The sequence below is a fragment of the Pleurodeles waltl genome, chromosome 6 (assembly GCF_031143425.1).
Source record: "Pleurodeles waltl isolate 20211129_DDA chromosome 6, aPleWal1.hap1.20221129, whole genome shotgun sequence".
NCBI lineage: Eukaryota > Metazoa > Chordata > Amphibia > Caudata > Salamandridae > Pleurodeles > Pleurodeles waltl.
This window is the reverse complement of record NC_090445.1, coordinates 215,167,240-215,187,601: the sequence shown is the minus strand read 5'-3', so window position 1 is coordinate 215,187,601 and position 20,362 is coordinate 215,167,240. Positions and strand designations below refer to the sequence as shown.

At 48.4% G+C, this 20,362-nt stretch overlaps 1 protein-coding gene across 19 annotated transcripts in view; it reads right to left on the bottom strand.

The window, feature by feature from the left end:
• The window catches only part of GRN (granulin precursor), a 1,029,241-nt gene that overhangs the window by 113,246 nt on the left and 895,633 nt on the right, over positions 1-20,362 (bottom strand). For all 19 annotated transcript variants that reach the window (XM_069237890.1, XM_069237896.1, XM_069237897.1 and 16 more), the window contains one exon: positions 2,451-2,687. In XM_069237890.1, coding sequence (XP_069093991.1) covers positions 2,451-2,687 — 237 coding nt within the window. The remainder of the gene's footprint in view (positions 1-2,450; positions 2,688-20,362) is intronic.

Genomic DNA, 20,362 nt, shown 5'->3' with positions numbered 1-20,362 from the left:
TCCCTTCCTGCACAAGCTGCCTGTCTCTTTTCCTGTATGCCTCTAGAAGGTGCTTTGTGAGTTGTCCATATCTTCCCAACAATATTTATTATACTTTGAAAAGAGACCCAGTGAGTTAGCAATGTGCCTATTGTTGATGCTCACACAGCAACCCATTTACAGCCGCATCAATCTTTTGGCTTTGTCATGATACACATCCCCTATGTCATGAACAAAGACTTGTTTGTAAGTGGAGCACGTTACAAGGACATCTACCATCACAGCACTCTAGATATAAACTGGGGTTTATCTGCAGCAGCCTTTTACTATTCCTTGCCTTCCCAGCATCCCAAAGTCATTCTCATACAAACCGGTCCATGACTAAACTCCCTCTGGTCTGAAGCAAATTCAAAGCGACAATGGTGTGGATGAGTCCTTCAATGCCCTTTGTGGGTTTCAGATGAATAGTTACTGGTTGTAGCGCGATGATCTCAGAGCTTGACAAGAAAGTCCAAAAACAATGATAGAGAAAAAACAATCTGAGGTGGACTCTTTGTCCTAATGCCTTCTAGGAGTAAGGGAGGAGGTTTTCAAAGAATAACTTAATGCCTGCACTCAACACTGCAAAGGTGTGCAGAGAATGTGATCTATAGGTTCTTGCTGTGTGCCTGGAATTAATTTTTACATTCCACTAGCTGTTTAACTGCTATAATTAAAAGTGTACTTGAGCAAGCAGAAGTACTGCAAGCACAGAGGAGAGTTAGGTCTCTATTTCAGGGGTTTCAGCTTCAACAAATTGTGGCTGGAGAGGTAGACAAGTTCAAAACAGAAATATGTATGGAGGGAAGTATTGAGAGAAGAAAAACTTCAAAGCACAACAGAACTACTGACAGGCAGCTAGAGGAAGGGAGGGAGCAGGGGAGGAGGGAATGTTTTAATTCAATTTCACTCATTTCAGTGAAAGAAAACCCAAGAATTACCTTAAATTTCTATTATCTTAAAATACAAACTCTTTCTGGAACTTTAGAGTACAGGATTCTCTAAGGGGTGTTTAGCATTACAATTACAGTAGTAACTGTACCAGCAAAAAAGGTCTGGCCAGATTGCCACAGGTCAATGAAAAACTTGTGTCAACATTTGAGTTTCATGTTTACTCAGTGTCTATGGCGACCATGTCTTTCATAATGGACAATTTATTACTGTCTATTGTTGTTTACTCTGCTAATTTATGCCACTACCAATCCACCTTACTTTCAAACATGTAAGAAGTGTTGCAAAACATTAAGGGTCGTGCTCCCAAATCTTGAAGGTGCCACACTGCAGATGGATTTTAGCTTTCATCAGGAACTGCAATGCACAAGTTATGTACACGCTACCAGTGACTGCATGTAATTAAGGGCACCTAGGATACCCCCGTCCTCCCTTTTTCAAAGCATGATGAGTATCAGGCCGAGCAAAGATGAGCCTGACAGACATATCAGGTAGCAAGGTACTTTACATGCGCTAATCTACAGGCACCTGGAAGCCTGAGTCTACGGTTGCCGGGATGAAGATATCATAGATAATTGACAATCAGTATGGCAAAGCCCTGCAAGGATCCTTCTCTCAACAAGGTGGTGCGTCACAGAGTCAGCCCTGGGAGTTTCAGGTTTAATTCCTGAAGTGCCCAGTGCTGACTTATCAGTGACACCTCATTTCACCCTTCCCTTATCAAGGACTCCTCGTATCACCCTTCCCTAACTCATCATAGTGAGGTGGGATCAACAAATCCCACTGGCTCCACCCTGCTCTGTGACTAGTTAGGAAAGGACCTGGTCAACGGTTAGCCAATGAGAGCAGACAGGATCTTCAGTTTCCAGCTTCTTTGCGGACACCTCCAGATCTTTTCTCAGAAATTGTGCTTCTCCCACCACCCACTAGCCCTGCCAACACCTCCCAGTAAGTGCCTAACTGAATGTGTCTGTGTGCATGTATGTAAGAATGAGTGCATTTGTGCATGTGTGCTGTGAATACATGAGTGCAAATGTGTATGTGTTTGTGAATGGGTGTGAGTGCACATCTGTGTGAATGGTTGGGTGGGAGTATGGACATCCATGTCTGTTTGTGAATGGAAGGGGTCGAGTATAGGCAAGAATGGATAAGTGTGAGTATGACCAGTAAATGTGCCTGAGTGTCTGTAAGTAGATGGGTGTGAATGTGTGTGCTTGTAAACTTATGGGTGCGAGTTGTGCAGGTGTGCTTGTGAATGGATGGGAGCGAGAATGAGTGTGCTTCAAAATGGATGACTGTCAGTATGTCTAAGAATGGATGGGTATGATCATCTGTGCACTTGTGACTGAATTTTTGCTACTTGTTGATCGGTGAAAGTGTGCCTGTTCCACTATTTCTCCCCGTTAGAAGCCACCACTGTATGCTACATACTTTAAAACTTTAAAAGCACCATTTGAAATTGCTACATAGTAGAAAAGTACCTGGGGCAAGTGGCAGCAGGACCAGGTGCCAACTGTAGTTCTGCAGCATGTACTGTCTTCTGCACAGACATGCGAGTCATCACATGGTACCGCCTCACTCCGTAGAACCTCCCTGTTAGGAGCAATCCTCTTGGTAAGCCATGATATAGAACGATCACCTTTTGTGCAGCTCCCCTGTGTTGTATCACAAGTATAGCCACTGGGACAGCAGTGCTCGTGATCGTCACAGCAAACAGCCTGAAAGAAGAGAAGCAGCAACTGAGTAGAACATAAGTACATCACCTAGCCACCCATACATCTTGCTAAGCAATTCAACTTTGCTCATAGGACTCCTCTGACAGCTCTCTTCCACTGTCTCTCACTACACAATGTCTCTCTACAGATTACCACTGCTAGGCAGTTAATCCCCTCAGAACCTGCAACTGAGTAGATCACCACCTGGTTTCACCTGCCCCCGCTTGCAAACCCATAACCTTTTCTACATTTTCACGCTGCACCCAACTACTCATAACCATACAGTTACAAGCCACATTACACTTGCCAAGCAAGTGACTGCCAGCAGAACACTCTCCAAAGTTTACCTTTGGAGACATTCCTCAACCCAACAGCAAAATATTCTGCCTTGCCCAATGCTCAAAACTGGCCAGAGACCAACTTCATTAGGCTTGCTGTCAGAGCACTTTCACGTGCTCTTAATTTGTCCAGTCATGACAGAGCATTTCCTCAGATGAAGAGGTTAAGTAACAATCCACAGTGGAACCTTATTAACACCTACAATATAACTATACCGAGGAGGACAGGAATTGATGAAATATATGTTTAGATAGAGTAATCATCAGAGACCAAAGGTAAGTAGCTTTCTTCTTACGGATACTTCTAACCACAGATTTCTCACCTTTCGAGTAGGAACCAAAGCAATACCTCTCGAAAGGTGAGTATGAGGAAGGAGTGTTGCACCATAAAGTGTTGCAGGGCTGTGTGCTAAATGACATGTTCGGCATACCTGAAAGTTGGGGCAGTAATGCCTTTTGAAGGTACGAATGAATGCTTATATAGCCACCCTGCCGATGTCCAGCAGAGGAACAGCCCTGGTCAAGACCATTGTGACTGTCTTAGCGCTAGTAGAAAATGACTGAGGCCCTCAGTAGGCTCCATTTTATGCAAGGTGTTAGAAACTGGGATGTTGGTTGACTGAGGTATGAGCCCTGGTCAAGCAGCAACCACAATCTTAGTAAGGGTAAGTGTCGGGCAAAACCTAAATTAACCTGTGCTCACCTTCTGGTAGCGTGGCAGAGCAATAAGGCTAAATTTGGAGGCAATGTGTAAATAATTTGTGCAACAATACAAACAGTAAATAGTGAAAAAAAAAAAAAGAAAAAATTCATAGTAGGTTAGAAAAATAGATCTGAATGTATAAAATAAGACAAGAACAAAAAAACCAAAAAAAACAATAAGTAGAACTGACGATACCGGTTGCAGAGTGTTGCATGGATCCGCATCTCAGATGTGTCGCTCAACTGAGGCGATGTGTTGATTCAGAGATGCAGCAAGGCTGCGGTGCTAGGTCCTGTGGCGTCAACGTAAAAGATCTTGTTGACTGGCAGGGCTTGTGATGAAAAGGCCAGTGTTGAGGATGCATTGTGCAGTAGAGGCGATGCGTTGGTTCCGATGAGCAGTCAAGTTGTAATGTGGAGTTTCGGCATGAGGGCTGTCGTCGACTGGCAGTTCCATAGGAAATCCGTCAGATCCAAGATGTGCCAGCGATGCAAGTCTTTTACGACAAGTCCAATCCATGCAACAAATGTGATGCATCAGTTCTGCTCACGGATGCACAGCTAAGCCAAGGCGTTGCATTGGTTCGACTTGAGGATGCATAGCTCAGCAGAGGATGTTGGTTCTGCTGAAAAAACACCTTAAGGCCACTTCCAAGGGTCCAGGACTGAGGTGGCACCACTTGGCAAGGTAGACTCAAGATGGTAAAGTCCAGTCGTAGAAGCAGGGTAGTTGGAAGTCTTATGTCCCTGAGACTTCAGATCAGAATTAGACCTTGGTGTCACTATGGGTTTTGGTTTCAAGTGATGCATGTTCAGTCCTTCTCACTGAGGCAGAGGGCAGTAGATCAGCACAGAAGAGTAAGAGGGCAGCCGAGTGGCAGTCTTTCAGCAGCACAGCAATTGTTCTTCCTGTAGAAAAGTACCATCTTTCTAGCATAGTAACCCAACTTTTAGCCTGATGTCAGTGTTTTTAGACTGCAGTTTACTGGGATCCTGCTAATCAGGACCCCAGTGTCTGTGCTCTCTTCTTTAAATTGGGTTGCTGGTAAACATTTTACACCCACAATTGGCATACTGGTGCACCCATGTAAGTCCCTAGGATATGGTACTTAGGTACCCAGGGCACTGGTACACCAGGGATTCCCATGGGCTGCAGCATGTATTTATTGTGCCATCCCTGGGGAGAACTAAACCTCACAAAATGTTTGTCATCCAAGTGATTCAAAAAACAAAAAAAAACAAAAAAACAAAAAAAAAAGAATAAGGCTCTCCTCAGTTGCAGCCGGTGTAGTCTCTCCTCCTCATCAGAGGGATAAGGTGGAGAGAAGTGAGCAATTTGATTAACTGCCACACGTGGAAGGGTCACTCTACATTAGGAAGAAAGGATGGCAAAGTCTAAAGCACTAGCTTGTCTAGAAAAAAGGTGGTATACAGAGTTTGCACTAATAGCACCTCAGTTCAATAACATGCCACACTGAAGTGATCACAAAGAGAAAGGCAGTCTTAAGGTTCAATACCATCAACAAACAGCTGTGAATAGGCTCAAACGTTGTGCACATAAACAAGGTAAATATAAAACTAGTGGCTTAAACAGCGCAGGACTGATCAGGGAAACTTAAAAAGGCAGAGAAGGCAACAAATAACCTTAATGACACCTATGGCAAAGTCTCCTCAAGCCAAAGACATGAAAAACAGACACTACTGTGACATCTGGTTGTGGAAGTGTAAGAAAGTACCATCTTTCTAGCATAGTTTACTCCCCCCCCCTACTTTTTGCCCGATGTACGTATGTTTAGAATGTAGTCCACTGGGATCCTGCTAATCAGGACCCCAGTGGTGTGCTTTCTCCTCTAAATTTGGTTGCCTGGTAGCTTTCTCATCCCATAATTGGCATACTGGTGTCCCCTTATAAGTTCCTAGTATATGGTACCCAGGGCATTGTTACAGCAGTGGTGTATCATGGGCTGCAGCATGTATTGCGCCACCCATGGGATCCCATGCAAACTGTCTGCAGACCTTCCATGGCAGCCTGCATCAAATGTGTATGTACCCTTTCACCACTGATATAAGGCTTACCTTATATACTTGTCACTGCCCAAGGGCAGGGTGCATGTCCCTAAGTGTGAGGGTACCACTGTATAAGCAGGGTGCTCTACAAACCCCAGACTCCATTCCCTGGACTTTGTAAGTGCGGGGAAGCCCTCCTAAGCTACGAGGTAGACACTGGGCAACACGAGTGGTCCAAATAAATAGTGGCTTCTCAGAACTTGGACATGTTTGATATCAAACATGTTGGAATCATGCCACTACACCAATTCCAGTGCTAGCTTCATGATCCTCTCTACTCTGGGGGTTCCTTAGAGGATCCCTCTGTTCTGCTTGCACAGGCTTATGTTGCCAACCCCAGACACTGTTCTGCCCTCCTGCTGGTGAGCCTGGCTCAGGCAGAGGAAGGCAGAACAAATGATTTTCTGCAAGGGAGAGGTGTGACCACCTCCCCCTGTGTATTAGGTGTCTAAGGGCTGGAGTGGGTGAACTCAGAGCCACCAGGCTGCTTTGAAGGGCACATTTGGTGCCCTCCATGCATAATCCAGTTTGTACCAGTTCAGGAACCCCCCCGTTCCCGCTTTGGCATGAGACTGCACAAAGGACAGGGGAGTAACTACCCTGCTGTCCAGCTCCTCCCCTAGGGAGGTGTACAGAACTCTGCCAGGTGGCCAGTTGATTCTGCCATGTTGGAAACATGGTAAGCAGTGGCCCATGGGAGCACCTGACTGGTTAGGCCAGGTAGATGACGTCACTGACCCCCTCTGATAGGTGGGTCAGTTCAGAGAGTGACCACCCCCTTTTAGGGTTACTTAAGGGCTCCCCTCAGAGTGGGTCCTCACATTCGTCATGCAAGACCCTACAGCAAACTCTCTGCAAAACATCTGCTCCTGTCCCCTGGAACCACTGTTAGTCTGCTTTTCAACCAAAGCAAGTCTGCTTCTGGTGGGAATGAAGTATTTCTCTCTGTCGCTCTTTCACTCTTGTTTTTTTTGCCTTTTTCACTAGTTTTTCCATTTTCTTTTCTTCCCTCTTTTCCTCTGCCCCCTCCCACCACGAAGCTTTTTTCCCACCCTTCCACCTCCCACCTGACTGCTCCCCCTGCCCCCTCCCCTTCTTAATGGCAGCCGCAGCGCTGTGAGAGGGCAACTGTACTGACCACCTGGTCAGCGTCTGCTGCCCTCCCCAGTTCCTCTGGCTGTTGCCTTTGCGTTCTGACTGGGACGAACTGAAAGCCTCCTGAATCTCAGTTCGATGCACTCCACCCGCAGGCTCGTCCCTGCGCCTCATCCCTGGTGGTCTAGTGGCCATCACAAGTAAGTATTTCTCTCTGTTGCTCTTTCACTCTTGCTTTTTCTGCCTTTTTTCCTCTTTTTTCCAATTCTTTCCTCTGCCCCTGTGAAGCTTCTTTTCCCACCCTCCCGCCTCCCAGGTGACCGCTCCCCCCAGCCCCTTCCCTTCTTAATGGTGGCCGCAGCAGCGCGCCAAAGGCAAGCCCGTCTGCGCCCGCCCACACCCAGCACCAGGAACCCTGGATCTCAAACCACTTCCTGACCTGCATCCGTTACGACGCTGAGACCCTCCTGAGCCTCAACACTGGACATCTCAGCAACTGCTGCATCACTCCCCCAAGGACACCCACGGACCTTTCACCTGCAGGAACTGCAACTTCAGCGCCAGCCTCAACAAGCTGAAGGTACTCTCCGCACACAGAGATACCAACAACCTCCACAACCCCATCCATTGCTTGCTCCTGAACATCCGCTCCCTTCACAAGCAGGCCACCGAACTCTGGGATTTGATAGACACCGCCCGACCGGTCTTCTTTATCGAGACCTGGACCAACCCCATCCTGGACACTGCCATAGCCATTCCCAATGGATACAGCATCCCAAGGAGGGACATCGTAAACAAGTCCTCAATACGTGTCAAGGCCATTCCAGAAGAACAATGCACCACCATGGAACACCTTCACTTCCTGGTCCACTACAACTTCTCCATCCGTGGCACCCTGGTGTACAGGCCACCCTGCCCGCCCAAATTTCATAAACACTGTAGACATCGCTTACCGCCCCCGCGTCAGATGACTTCCTCCTTGGAAACCTGAATTTCCACCTCAAGGTCCCCGTTGATCCAAACACCACCACTCTGTTCGACAACCTCGGCCTCAGCCAGCTGTTCTCCACATCCACCGCAGGACACACACTCGACCCAATCTTCACCTCAAGCAACTGGATCACCATCGAGACCATCTCCACCCTAGACTGGACCGACAAGCCCTACATACACTTCACAATCACCACACCCAACAGCCGCACAAGCACCCCCGGGCCCCCCCACAGGAAATGGAACGAAATCACCAATGAGCAACTATCTTCATCTCTCGCCAAATACCTCCCTCTTCCGATGAAGCCAACACAGCAGCATGCAATCTCAACGCATGGATCACCGAATGTGCCAACACTCTAGTCCCCCTCCGGCTAACATTGGCCAAATGCGTACCTAAGAAAGCCAGCTAGTTCACCACCAAACTCCAAGAATCAAGGCGTACCCACAGACATTTAGAGAAAAAAATGAGTAAACAGCCAAACCAGCGAAGACCGCGCCACATTCATAGCCGCTACTACTGAACACTAGGAAGGATGCACTCTGGGAGCGCATCAACCCCTCCGCACACAACTCTAAAGAACTCTTCTCAGTCATCAACAAGTTCACAGATTTCCCCCCCCAATCGAAGCCACCAGCATCCCCCGTCACAGGCCATCTGCGACAAACTCGACACCTTTTTCCACCACAAGATCCAGGACATCTACGACAGCTTCCTCCAGGAAAAACCTGCCACCGGAACCTGTGACCAAGCCCCCCCCCCAAAACCATCCACAGCTGAACCACACTCTCCACAGAGGAAACAGTCAGCATCATGAACAGCACCCACTTCGGAGCCCCCCCATGCACCCCTTTCAACACCACATATACACCAGAGCAGGCGCATCCATCACCCTGAGCTCTGGAACACAATCAACTGCTCCATCAACACTGGCACCTTTCCAAAGGACTGGTTACATGCCAAAATACACCCTCTCCTGAAGAAAACCTTCGGCCGATCCATCAGAACTAAATCATTTCCAGCCATTATCGCTGCTACCCTACCCAAGCACCGGAGAAAGTAATCAATGTACAACTATGGAATTTCAGTGAGGCCAACAACTCCCTGGACAGCTCCCAGTCCGGCTTCCACAGCAACCACAGCACAGACACAGACCTCCTGGCAGGAACCAACGACATCTGATTACTCCTAGACTGCGGCCACACTGCAGCGCTCATACTCCTCAACCTCTCAGCAGCTTTCGACATGGTCTCTCTCAGCACCCTGCGCATCAGACTCCACAACAGGAATCTGAGAAAGAGCCATGGAATGGATCCACTCCTTCCTCTCCAGAAGGACGCAGAGGGTCAGACTCCCACCCTACACATTCAGACCCACAGGAGTCAATTGCAGAGTCCCCCAAGGATCCTCACTGAGCCCCACACTGTTCAAAGTATACATGGCCCCTCTCGCAGCCATCATCAGAAGCCATGGTATGAACATTGCGTCATATGCTGATGAGACAACTCATTTCCCTCACTGAAGACCTGGACACTGCCAAAAGGAACTTCCACTCAGGAATGGAAGCCGTCGCCACCTGGATGAGAGAACGCTGCTTCAAGCTCAATTCCGACAAAACTGAGCTCATCATCTTCGGAAACGCCACCTCAGCTTGGGACGACTCCTGGTGGCCCATATCCCTCAGCGCCCCCTCTCTGCACCGACTGAGCACGCCCGCAACCTAGGCAACGTCCGCTGCCCTATCCATGACCCGCCAGGTAAACTCAGTCACCTCCTCCTGCTGGCAGACACTCCGCACATTTCAGAAGATCTTCAGATGGATCCCAGCAGACTGTCGCAGGATAGTCACCCACGTCTTGGTCACAAGCAGCTCAATTACGGCAACGCCTTCTACGCCGGCACCTCAACTATAATAAAAAAAACTACAAATCATCCAGAACACCGCTGCCAAACTCATTCTGGACCTCCCAGCCAAGAACACATCTCTCAGGACCCTCCACTGGCTACCAGTCGAGAAGCGTATCACCTTCAAGCTACTCATCCACATGTACAAGGCCATACACAACACAGGACCAGCCTATCTGAACCACCATGTCTCCTTCCACACCCCGCCAGATCCCTCCGCTCCACCCAGATGGCCCTGGCCACCATCCCTTGCATCCGCAAAACCACAAGCGGAGGACGCTCCTTCACCTACATTGCAGCAAAGAGCTGGAACAAGCTCCCCCTGCACCTCAGTCAAAGCCCGTCGCTCACCATTTTCAGGAAGAAACTCAAGACATGGCTCTTCGGATGAGGCCCCTCCCCCGCGCCTTGAGGCCCTCATGGGTGAGTAGCTGCACTTTATAAAAACTGATTGATTGATTTAAGGTTTCCATTGCAACACTGTTTCTCCGTATCCTGCAGGAATTATACAACATCCAAGGCTGTACATCCTCCAGTGTCACACGAACTCTGTCTGCACCTGGAAGCACAAAGTAATCTCCCTTGGAGTGAAGGAGTCACTCCCCTGCATCCGCAGGCACCTAGAGCCAACGTTGACTGGCTGGTGAGGTCTGCTGTCCCACGGACATCGAAACGCTCTGCATCACAGGTGATGGGTCTGTGGCCTCCCCTGGGTCCTGCTGGTCTACTGACCAACTTGGCTGATGGTGGGCCCCTGCCACCGGACTGGAACCCTTGTGCACTGCAACTGTTGCTCTTGCCAAGGCTTGACGACTCTTCCTCCGGGAAATCTTCATGTGTCAAGAAGCCCTAGTCTCCAGCACTCTGCAACTCGAAGCTCAAATCCTTTCCTTCAACTCCTGCAATGAGGGACTTCTGCTTTGTTGTGCTGCTGAGGCCTCCTTGTGACTGTGTCCATCGCCTATGTGTCACCTGTGTGGGCTCGGACAACTTCTGCTGGCCTCCCTGTGTGCCAAGGGCCAGCCCTGACTCCCCCTCAAGGGTAGAGTCTCCTGGACCTTGCTGGTCCCCAAAACTTTGCAAATACATCTACAGCTCCTGCTTGCATTTGCCAGTGCTTGTTGGTGGGCTTGCTGTTCACTGACCCTCCTGTAATCCTGTCCCTCAATGGTCGCCACTCATAGATGACTCCTAGGATCTTGTGCAGCTCCTGGACCCCGCATCTGGACTTCTTTCACCGACTTGGAACTTCACCTCTCTAGGAGGGTAGGCATTGCCACCTGAACCACCTGGGCACCTCCAAGGGTGCTGGCTCTGTCCCCTTCCTTTTCAGATCTTCTATGTCCAGAATTTATCCCTGGTTTCCACCGGCCTGATCCATGGGTCGTGACAGGAGCTGGACAATCAAAGGCTTTCATTGACTTCAATGAGGGTTTCCAACATCCTTTCACCCCTATGCATCTGGATCCCCTGGTGTAGGTACTCCTGTCTTCTGGGTATCGTTGGGTGGGGACACTCTCCAACCTTCCTCTTGTCTGTTGGTTTCCTCTGGGTCCACTGGGAAGGATCCGGCAACACAAACTCCAACCACTACTTCCCAGTGTCAGTCTATGGGATGACTCGGTAGGTAACCACTCTGCAACTGGTCGCTGGGGGCACTTACAGTACTTACCTCTGGTGTTTATCTACCCCCAGCCCCATGCTAACTACCACACTTACCATTGGTGGGTTTACTATTCCACAGTCCTCCTACTTAGTATATGGTTGACCCCACCCCCCATAAGGCCATATATATTTTACGCTATTTCTGCTTGTTATTTTGTGTATATATTGTGTGTAGGTATCTCCAAAAGGAGATACACCAATGCTAGTCTAATAGTTAGTGCAGTAATAAAGAATCCTTTACCCTTGTGTGGATCTTTCCTGGGTATGAGGTACTGTCTGACTACTGTGGTATTGCAAGTGCTTTACATTCATCGTGGATAAGCTTCAGCTGCTCGCCTCAGATACCCCTAGAGTGCTTCTGATAGCCGGACACCTAAACACTATCACTAAGGGTTGCCTGGACTCAGTATATGGTGGCACACCATAGGTGTACACCATAAACAGAGCTAGCCTCCTGGAGAAAGGGAGAGGGGTCTGCCTCGGACCCAATCGCGGTTCGTTAGTCATAACCACTGCAGGTCCTTTGCAGTTCCCTCCAAGATCGGGACCATGTCAGAGAGATTCCCCTGATGCTGTGCCCACTAGAACTTCAGGTCACACTGCAGAGCCCATATCTGCCATTTAGCATGTGTCACTAGCAAGACGCAGGAGGCCATGAGGCCCAGCATCCTTACAGTCAGTCTCACCGAAACAGGACAGAGGCTGAAACATCAGTATCCTAGCCTGAATGTCCTGGCTTGCCATTCGGGAGGATAAGTTGGAAAATGCACGGTGTCCAGAATAGCTCCGATGAAAGGGAGCATCTAAGAGGGAGTCCGGTGGCACTTGTGCATCTTTATAGTGAATCCTAGCTTATGCAGGACGTCCACCGTTGTCTGGAGGTGGGAGACGAATGCCTGGGGTGAGCCCGCCTTCAACAGCTCGTTGTCGAGATTGGGGAAGACTGACACCCCTGATCCGCGTAGATGTGCTGCGACCACCGCCATCACCTTGGTGAACACCCAAGGGGCGCTGGTAAGGCCAAAAGGGAGCACGGTAAACAAAGTGCTTGTGGCCTACCGTGAACCGCAAGTAACATATGAGGGCAGGCAGGAAGAGAAAATAGACGTCCTGCAAATTCAATGTTACCATCCAGTCCAAGGCAGACAAGACCTGAGCCAATGTGAGCATCTTGAGTTTCTCCTTTCTGAATAAGTAGGGTTCGAAGATCTAGGATAGGGGAAGTCCCTTGTCCTTTTTGGGGACCAGAAAGTAGCAGGAGAAGCAACAACAGCCTACTTAGGGCACTGGAACTGTCTTTCCGACTCCTTTGGCCAAGAGAGCCCCGACTTTCTTGCAGAGCAAGGACAAATTATTCACGTCAGCCAGTTGTAAGATGGAGGTATGGAGAGAGGGGTGCTCTCAAAGGGGAGGAAGTAGCCCTTCCAAAACAATCTGCAGAACCCACTTGTCTGATGTTATGGACTGCCAGTTGTGGAGGTGATGGTGGATCCTGCCACCAACTGGACACCCACTGTAGGAAGCTTGCTCTATATAGTGCACTAAAATAAATTATACTGTGTAGAGAGTCCATTGGATCCCCAAAGGCTTGCAGAGGCAGAAATAGATACACCTAGTGCTCTTTTTGTGGTAGTGTGGGTGAGCAGTTAGGCTTATTAGAGGGTGGTGTTAATCATTTGTTGTACTCACAGAACCAATAAATGAGACCCAGTCAAAGAATAAATCTGAGACCAATTTAGAAAAATATCAGTTGCTATTATTTATGCTGTGAAACAAAGAACTTCATTATAAGGTAAGCAGTTTTTAAACTAAAAATACTTTACTGTTTCAAAAATCTACATTGTAATTTTCAGAACAATGTCACTTTATGGGAGGAAAACAAGCATGCGTTTTTGTAGGTAAGTACATGACTTACAATCTCAGTCTTCATGGTTTCAAACTAGCACCAGGCAAGGTCCAGATTGGTACCAAGAGTGCACCCACAGCGGCACGGGGGCGACTGGGTGCAGAGGTTTAAGTCGGAGTCCAATGTTAACCAATGGAGACTGGAGGGGAAACAGACACGCTGCTATCAGGTAAGTACAAGAGATGTCAGAGGTTGGTCTCTGGGGACTGAGGTGAGCACAGGAGGTGCCACAAGGCAGCACCAAACTTAAACCCTCAGCAGCCGGGTGCAGAATGCCAACACAGCACCCAATGTAATCCAATGGGGACAGGGGATATCCATTGAAGCACTGCTTACCGGTGAGCCCGACGCCTGGGACATTTTGTTTGGGGTCAAGGGCAACAAGTTTTCATGTTTACTTTGTCCTTGGGACAAGTAGGCCCAACCCTCTGCAGCACAAACCCTTTGGCTGCCAGTTTACAGAGAGTGGAACTCTCTGCAGTTGAGGTAATGTGTTTCCAAAAGATAATGCTGTTCGAACTTGTATTTATGGTTCGTTATTTGAAAGTCTTCATTATTAGGGTGAGTGCTCTAAATAAATGTTTTAAGGTCACACTTCACTACTGACGTTGGTTCCAGTACAAAAAAAATAAATGTGTACACACATGTTTGAAAAGTTTAGGCTATGAGGCTAAGTATAACGCTCCCAGAATGCTCTCTGATTAGATGCAAATGTTTGCAGAAGCTTGTAAGCAAGAGAGAAGAGTCTTTGCTTTTAAAATAAAATGTTCAGAAAAAATGCAAGTAGGGAAAAAGTTTCGCTACCATGACATTTTAGGTGTTATTTCTTTGCAGTGTAATTTAGTAAAATGTGTTGATGCATGCTAGTATTTCCAAAAAATACTTTTAATGGAAAATCAGTGTCACCATTTTCAACACGATTATGGGAAGCATGAAAATAAACACTGAAAAAAGTCAACTGATCCAACATATTTTTATAAGTCTTTTAGTTTCATCAATGCGTGTCTTGTTTTGACATGGCTTTTGTAACACTTTATTGTTGTGGGAGCTACCAGGCCCTCAACATTGTAACAAACACTGGCAAACCCCCCCCCCCCCCCAAAAGTTTTTGAACTCTAAAAGCACACGTTGCCACCAGTGGCATAACAAAGGCCCCGCAGCCGCCCTCCAGGGGACCCCTTCAGCACCTGCCCTGAGTGAGTCTGAAGAGGGGGCTTCTCTAGTTCTTTCCAAAGGGGCACCCTCCAGTTTCGTTACGTCACTGATTGCCGCTGTAGTTCCTGACACTGAACAAAACTACTTTGTGTGCCAATATGCTCCTTGTGGAAGAGCAGAATGCGATCACTCACAGTAAAGCCAGCCGATAGAGAAATAGAAGTTTAATAAAAACAAAATGTCTTTGTTAACACCAGACCTAATTAGGGACCAAGACCCACATGTAGGTAGCTTTTTGCATGTTTCCTTCCTAATTGCGACTCGCAGTGCAATGTAGGATTGTTTTGTGACCGCGGGCGCAAACCAATAGCAGTTTGCACCCATTTCAAATGGGTGCTAACCCATTCGCAAAATGGAAGGGGTCCCCATGGGACCCCTTCCCCGTTGTGAATGTCACTGTAAAAAAAAATTCAGAGCAGGCAGTGGTCCTGTGGACCACTGCCTGCTCTGAAAAAATGAAACAAAAACATTTCATTTTTCGTTTTTGTAATGCATCTCGTTTTCCTTTAAGGAAAACGGGCTGCATTAAAAAAAAAAAAAAAAAAAAAAAGAAACGGCTTTATTGAAAAGCAGTCACAGACATGGTGGTCTGCTTCTCCAGCAGGCCACCATCCCTGTGAGGGCCGCCATTCGCAAGGGGGTGGCAAATTGCAACCTACCTCATGATTATTCATGAGGTGGGCATTTGCGACCCCCTTGCAAATCGCAGATGGTGTCAGGGACACCATCCTACATTCGGATTTGCGACTCGCAAATTGTGAGTCGCAAATCTGAACCTACCTGCATGTGGCCCCAAATTCTTAAAGAAAGTCACAAAAGTGCACCCATGGTATATGTCTTTGAATTAGTGTCTTTCAAGAGAAGTATACCAGGAAATCGTACCCCTATAAAATATTTGTGAACTGTATTTTAGCATGGGTAAATACGCATGTGTAGATTTGCTCATGTGAAAACCTATTGAGCATTTCCAAGTTCATTTTCCCTCCAGCCACTTTCTTCCCAACCCTGGAAGAAGTTCTAATTCTGCCATTGTCAGGAGTAAATTTCCAACCTTTCTTATTATGGGAAAATATTAGAGAGAAGCTGGTGACAATCTTTAAAACATGCAGGTTAGGTTTGCAGACTCAAAGGCATTCCAGCCCTGGAACTATTGCTTACTGCTTCCTCCAGCCCCAGTATGCAGATCTGCAGAAAGGTGGCAAAATAAGGAAATTGCTACAGTAGGGATTGAAACTGCAAGTATTCAAGCCCTACTATGGTAGTAGCCCTGGCATAATCAGAGAGGCTATTATCAGAGCTCTTACATAATGAGATTGCTGCCATAATTTGTTGCCACACTACATGGCACCAGAGGTACAAGTAGATCTTTTTACAGGACAAGTAGATTTGAGAAGCAACCTGTCCCCTGGACAAGTAAATATTTTAATAAATTCCACACCCCTGGGTGAGTAAAGCAGTGTCAGGGGTCGATCTCCTGCAGCTGACGTACAAGGAGGGTCCGCAAGGCAGCAGCAAACTTACACCCTCAGCAGCACAGGGTCTGCCGTGTGCAGAGTGCCAACACAGCATCAGTGTTATGCAGTGGAGATCACTTTCAGAAACAGGCTGCAGGCTCTGGCCTGGAGAGGTCAACCCACAGCTGCCCAGGTAAGTAGAGACGCCAGGGGTCATAGGGACACTAACAGTCCAGCTCCCAAAGGACTAGATGCTCTGGGTGCAGGGGTGTCTTTTTGAGTCTGAAACGGCTTACCGGGCAGGTAGCGTTTAGGGGAGCCCTCGGATATAGGCTGCAGGCGTCGCTGTGGATTACAGCAGGGGGTCACCCCACAGCAGACTCCTGGACAGAAGCGCTAGGGAACTTTCACTTGACTGGGGGGCCACTTGGACTCGGACTAGGGGTGCCAGTTGCAGAGATGATTCTAGGCGGCAGTTTTGTGGTTCCTAAGGCAAACAACTTCTTTACAGAAGGTTTCTATTGAAGAGGTCCGCTGTCCACAGGAGTTCTTGGTCTTTAACGAAGGCAGGCAGTTCTCCCAAGGCTTTGGAGGTTGCTGGGCTGCAAGTCAAGTTGTCTTCTGGAAGCAGGTTCTATGAAGGCTGCAAACAGGCAGGCAGGGCTGGGGCCAAGTCAGTGGGTGCCTTCAGTCTTCTCTGTTGGGGAAACTTCTGTGTTTTCTGGCTCTTACGTCGAGAGGAATCGGATTCCAGGGTCCAGGGGTGCCACCTAAATACTGAATTTAGGGGTGTTACAGGAAGAGCCAGGTGGTAGCCAAAGGGATACTCACCTTTAGGGTGACTACACCCTCCCTATGACCACTTCAGTTAGGGGGTGGCTTAGCCCTAACCCGATTGCCTTTATTCCTTCCATACAAGATGGAGGAATTTAAAAAGTAGTGTCAACTTCAGCTCATCCACGCTAGGGGTGGGACTGGTACGAAGTGGGCACACATCCTAATGTACTTAATTTTCCTGTCAGTCCTGCCGCCAAAAGTGAGGTCAAGAACTGGGGGTCGGCCTGCTCTACCGATTGGAGAGTGGCGGTAAGGCCTTTCAAGCTCCCCGCCCTGGAATGTCCATCTTGCCTGGGAGAGGTCACACCTCTGCCCAGAGCAGGCTTTTGTTCTGAGCCCTCAAAAGCATTGGCTCTCACCTCGGAGCGCTGAACTCTGTCTGAGGTGGTTGTAATGGTTATAACCAGTCAGTGCTCACGCCAGGAGGTGGTAGGTTTTCAGGGGGCACCTCTAAGGTGCCCTCTGAGTGCATGTATCAATAAATCCATCACTAGACTCAGCTAGGGTTTATTAATGCGAGATGTTTGACACCAAACATCCCTATTGTCAGTGAAGCCATCATGTTGCTGGGGAACTCATGATTACCAGTGTCCAGTATATGTACTTAAAATGGCTTCACTGTTCACTTACTATGTCTGAGAATCAACAAAGACACTGCAGGGGCATATCTGCAAATGCATGTATGCCCTCATATGTAATATAATGCACCTTGCCTTTAGGGCTGGAAGGCCTGCTAGAGGGATGACTTACATATATTGCATGCAGTGTAAAGGGGACAGGGCACACATGCTGTGTGCCATGTTGCATTTTAATTTTATTTCTGCACCAGACATGCAGCCTGTTGCACTGTTCGCACTTAGTGAGGGGGTCCCTGAGGGTGGCACAGTTCATGCTGCAGCCCTCGGGGGCCTTCCTTTAGTACCCCATGCTCTATGTACCAGGGTACCATTTATTAGGGACTTAGATTGGTACCTAAAGGCTTCCCAATACGGAAAAAAACAAATGTGCAGTTTTAGGGAAAAAGATGAGGCACTGGGAACCTGTTTAGCAGGGACCCCATGCACTTTCAGTCGAAATTGCACCAGAAACCAGGCAAAAAGTGGTGGGGGAGAGGGGTGACCACATTGCCTTAGTGGCACTTTCCTAAACCCATCATCTAAAAGGGCAAGATTAGGAAGGTTTGGAGGCTGCAGCGGACGGGGTGGTGTTGGTTGGAGCAGACCACTGGCTACTAGAACCAAGTCCTCATCCACGCACAGGCTGGGAAGCTTGCGCTGGCATACAGCTGGCACAGTTGAAAGCCCCTTCCGTAGCCACGAAAAGAGTAACAGGCAGACTGGGGATGACGCGGAGCAGCTGAGATGCCCAAGGACTCAGCCGTAGTCCGTGATTCTCTAAAGCACTCCAGCACTGAGTCTGTCTTGTCACCAAAGAGACGGCTGTCATCAAAGGACATGTCCACGAGGGCAGCCTGGACATCACCGGAAAAGCCAGATTTTCTCAGCTAGATGTGGCGACTGAGCGCCACCATCAGGGAAACAGCTCTGCCCAGCAAGTTGGTTGGGCCACAGCATATAGTGAACTTAGCTGCGCCTCTCTGGTCTTCGACTGCTTGTGAGACAATGGCCTGGGCCTCCTCCAGAACACGTGGCAGCAATTGCGCAACAGTGTCTGGTAATAGCGGCATAATAACTATGCAGTGTTCACTGACCGCAATGCAAGGCTGGTGGAAGAAAACATTTTGTTACCAAAGCTATCTAGCCTCTTAAATTTCATCTGGAGATGCGGCAAGGAATGCGCCATGGGAAGTAGAAGCTTGGACCACCAAGCTCTCCGGGGTAGGGTGTTTAGTGAGGAAGCCTGTGTCCCCTGGGGCAGGGCAGTGGGCAATCGTCCTATTCAAAGTTGCCCCTGTGTTGGGATTGGACAAGATTACCAGAAGGTCGTTTTTGAGGACTTCGTTGAAAGGGATCAGGGATTCAGAGGAGAAAGTTCCCGGTTGCAGCACCTCCATCAAGATGTTGGTCTTCACTGCCACTAAGGGCAACTCCCAGTCCAGGACCTCAGCTGCCCTCTTCACCACCATAGCATAGGTAGCTCCTTCCTCCATGGCAGGGAGTGAAAGCATGATGGTATATGGAGACGTGACCAGCCTGCTGGCATCACCTACTTCCTCACACCAGTCCATATCCTGTTCTGCTGACTGGTCTTCTAAAGGGTCCCATGACTCCACCGTTCCATCCCCAAGGCCTAGACCTTTGGAATAAGGCTGGGACACCAACCTAGGACTTGATAACCAGAGCTCTCAGAGGAGTAGATGTAGAGAGCAGCTAAGGCTTAACCAGGAGGGTGCAAAGAAGTTGCAAATACCACACAGGTCAGTTAGTGATGTACAAACAGGAAAGAACCACACCAGCGTTAGAAAAATATTCTTTATTTATTGTAACAAACACTAGAACTAACTTTGGTATTTCTCCCAAATTGAGATATGATCATACAAAAATATACTTAAAAAGAGGTATGTACAGGCATATAATAACTTGTGCCCCTATGGAGGGGGTCCAAACCATATACTAAGTAAATGGAATGCGAGAATCACTCCACATCCAAACTACCACCCATGGATCCTTAGGACTGGGGAAGCACAGGAACAGCCAATTTAAGTAGAAAGGATTCCTGAGGTGCCCATATGCAGAGGTGTAACCCCGGCTAGGTTTTTGAGTTCTAGGACCCTTCCCAGAAGACTTAAGGAAACCTGCTGGAACAAGGGAGGTTGGATAGTGCACTCATCCATGGATACCCAGAACAGTGGAGTACCTACACTAGGGAGACCAGGTGCATAAGAGTGAAGTCGTGTTGGAACCTCCCGTTGAAATCAAAGGGGACCTCCGTTGTCCAGCTTCTGTTGTGACCCATGGACCAGATCAGTGGAACCCAGGCATAGATTCCTGAAGAAGCGGACTTAGGGAAAGCGGGAACAGAGTCCAGACCACCCGGAGTTGCCGAGGCGTTGCATGAGGGCAATGCCCACTCTCCTTGGAGATGCTTTCCTGCTGGACAGTGGGCGAAGAAGTGCAGCTGTGGAGTCCAGGCGATGCAGGAAGACCCTTGGAGTCATCTATGAGCTGTCCCATGCCAGTTGTCGGATTGCAGAGTGATCAGCTGGACCACCAACATGCCCTGGCAAATGCAGGAAAGCTTTGCAGGAAGATTGCAGGATTTGTGAGGACCAGCAACGTTCAGGTGACTCAACCTTTGCAGATAGGTCAGGGCCAGCCCTCAGCAAGCAGAGCTTCTTGGAGCTAAGAGGTCTTCAGACTGAAAAGCCAACAAGCCTTGGTAATGACAAACAGATGTGGTGCACAGCAGCTCCAGCGAGGGACCACAGACTTCCCAGTTGCAAATAAGATAGGTCAGACCTCTAGAGCCAAAGAACCACCATCTGTGTTGTAGAACCTGGAAGAGTCTGTGGGACGGCAGGATCCACAAACCATTCATCGTTG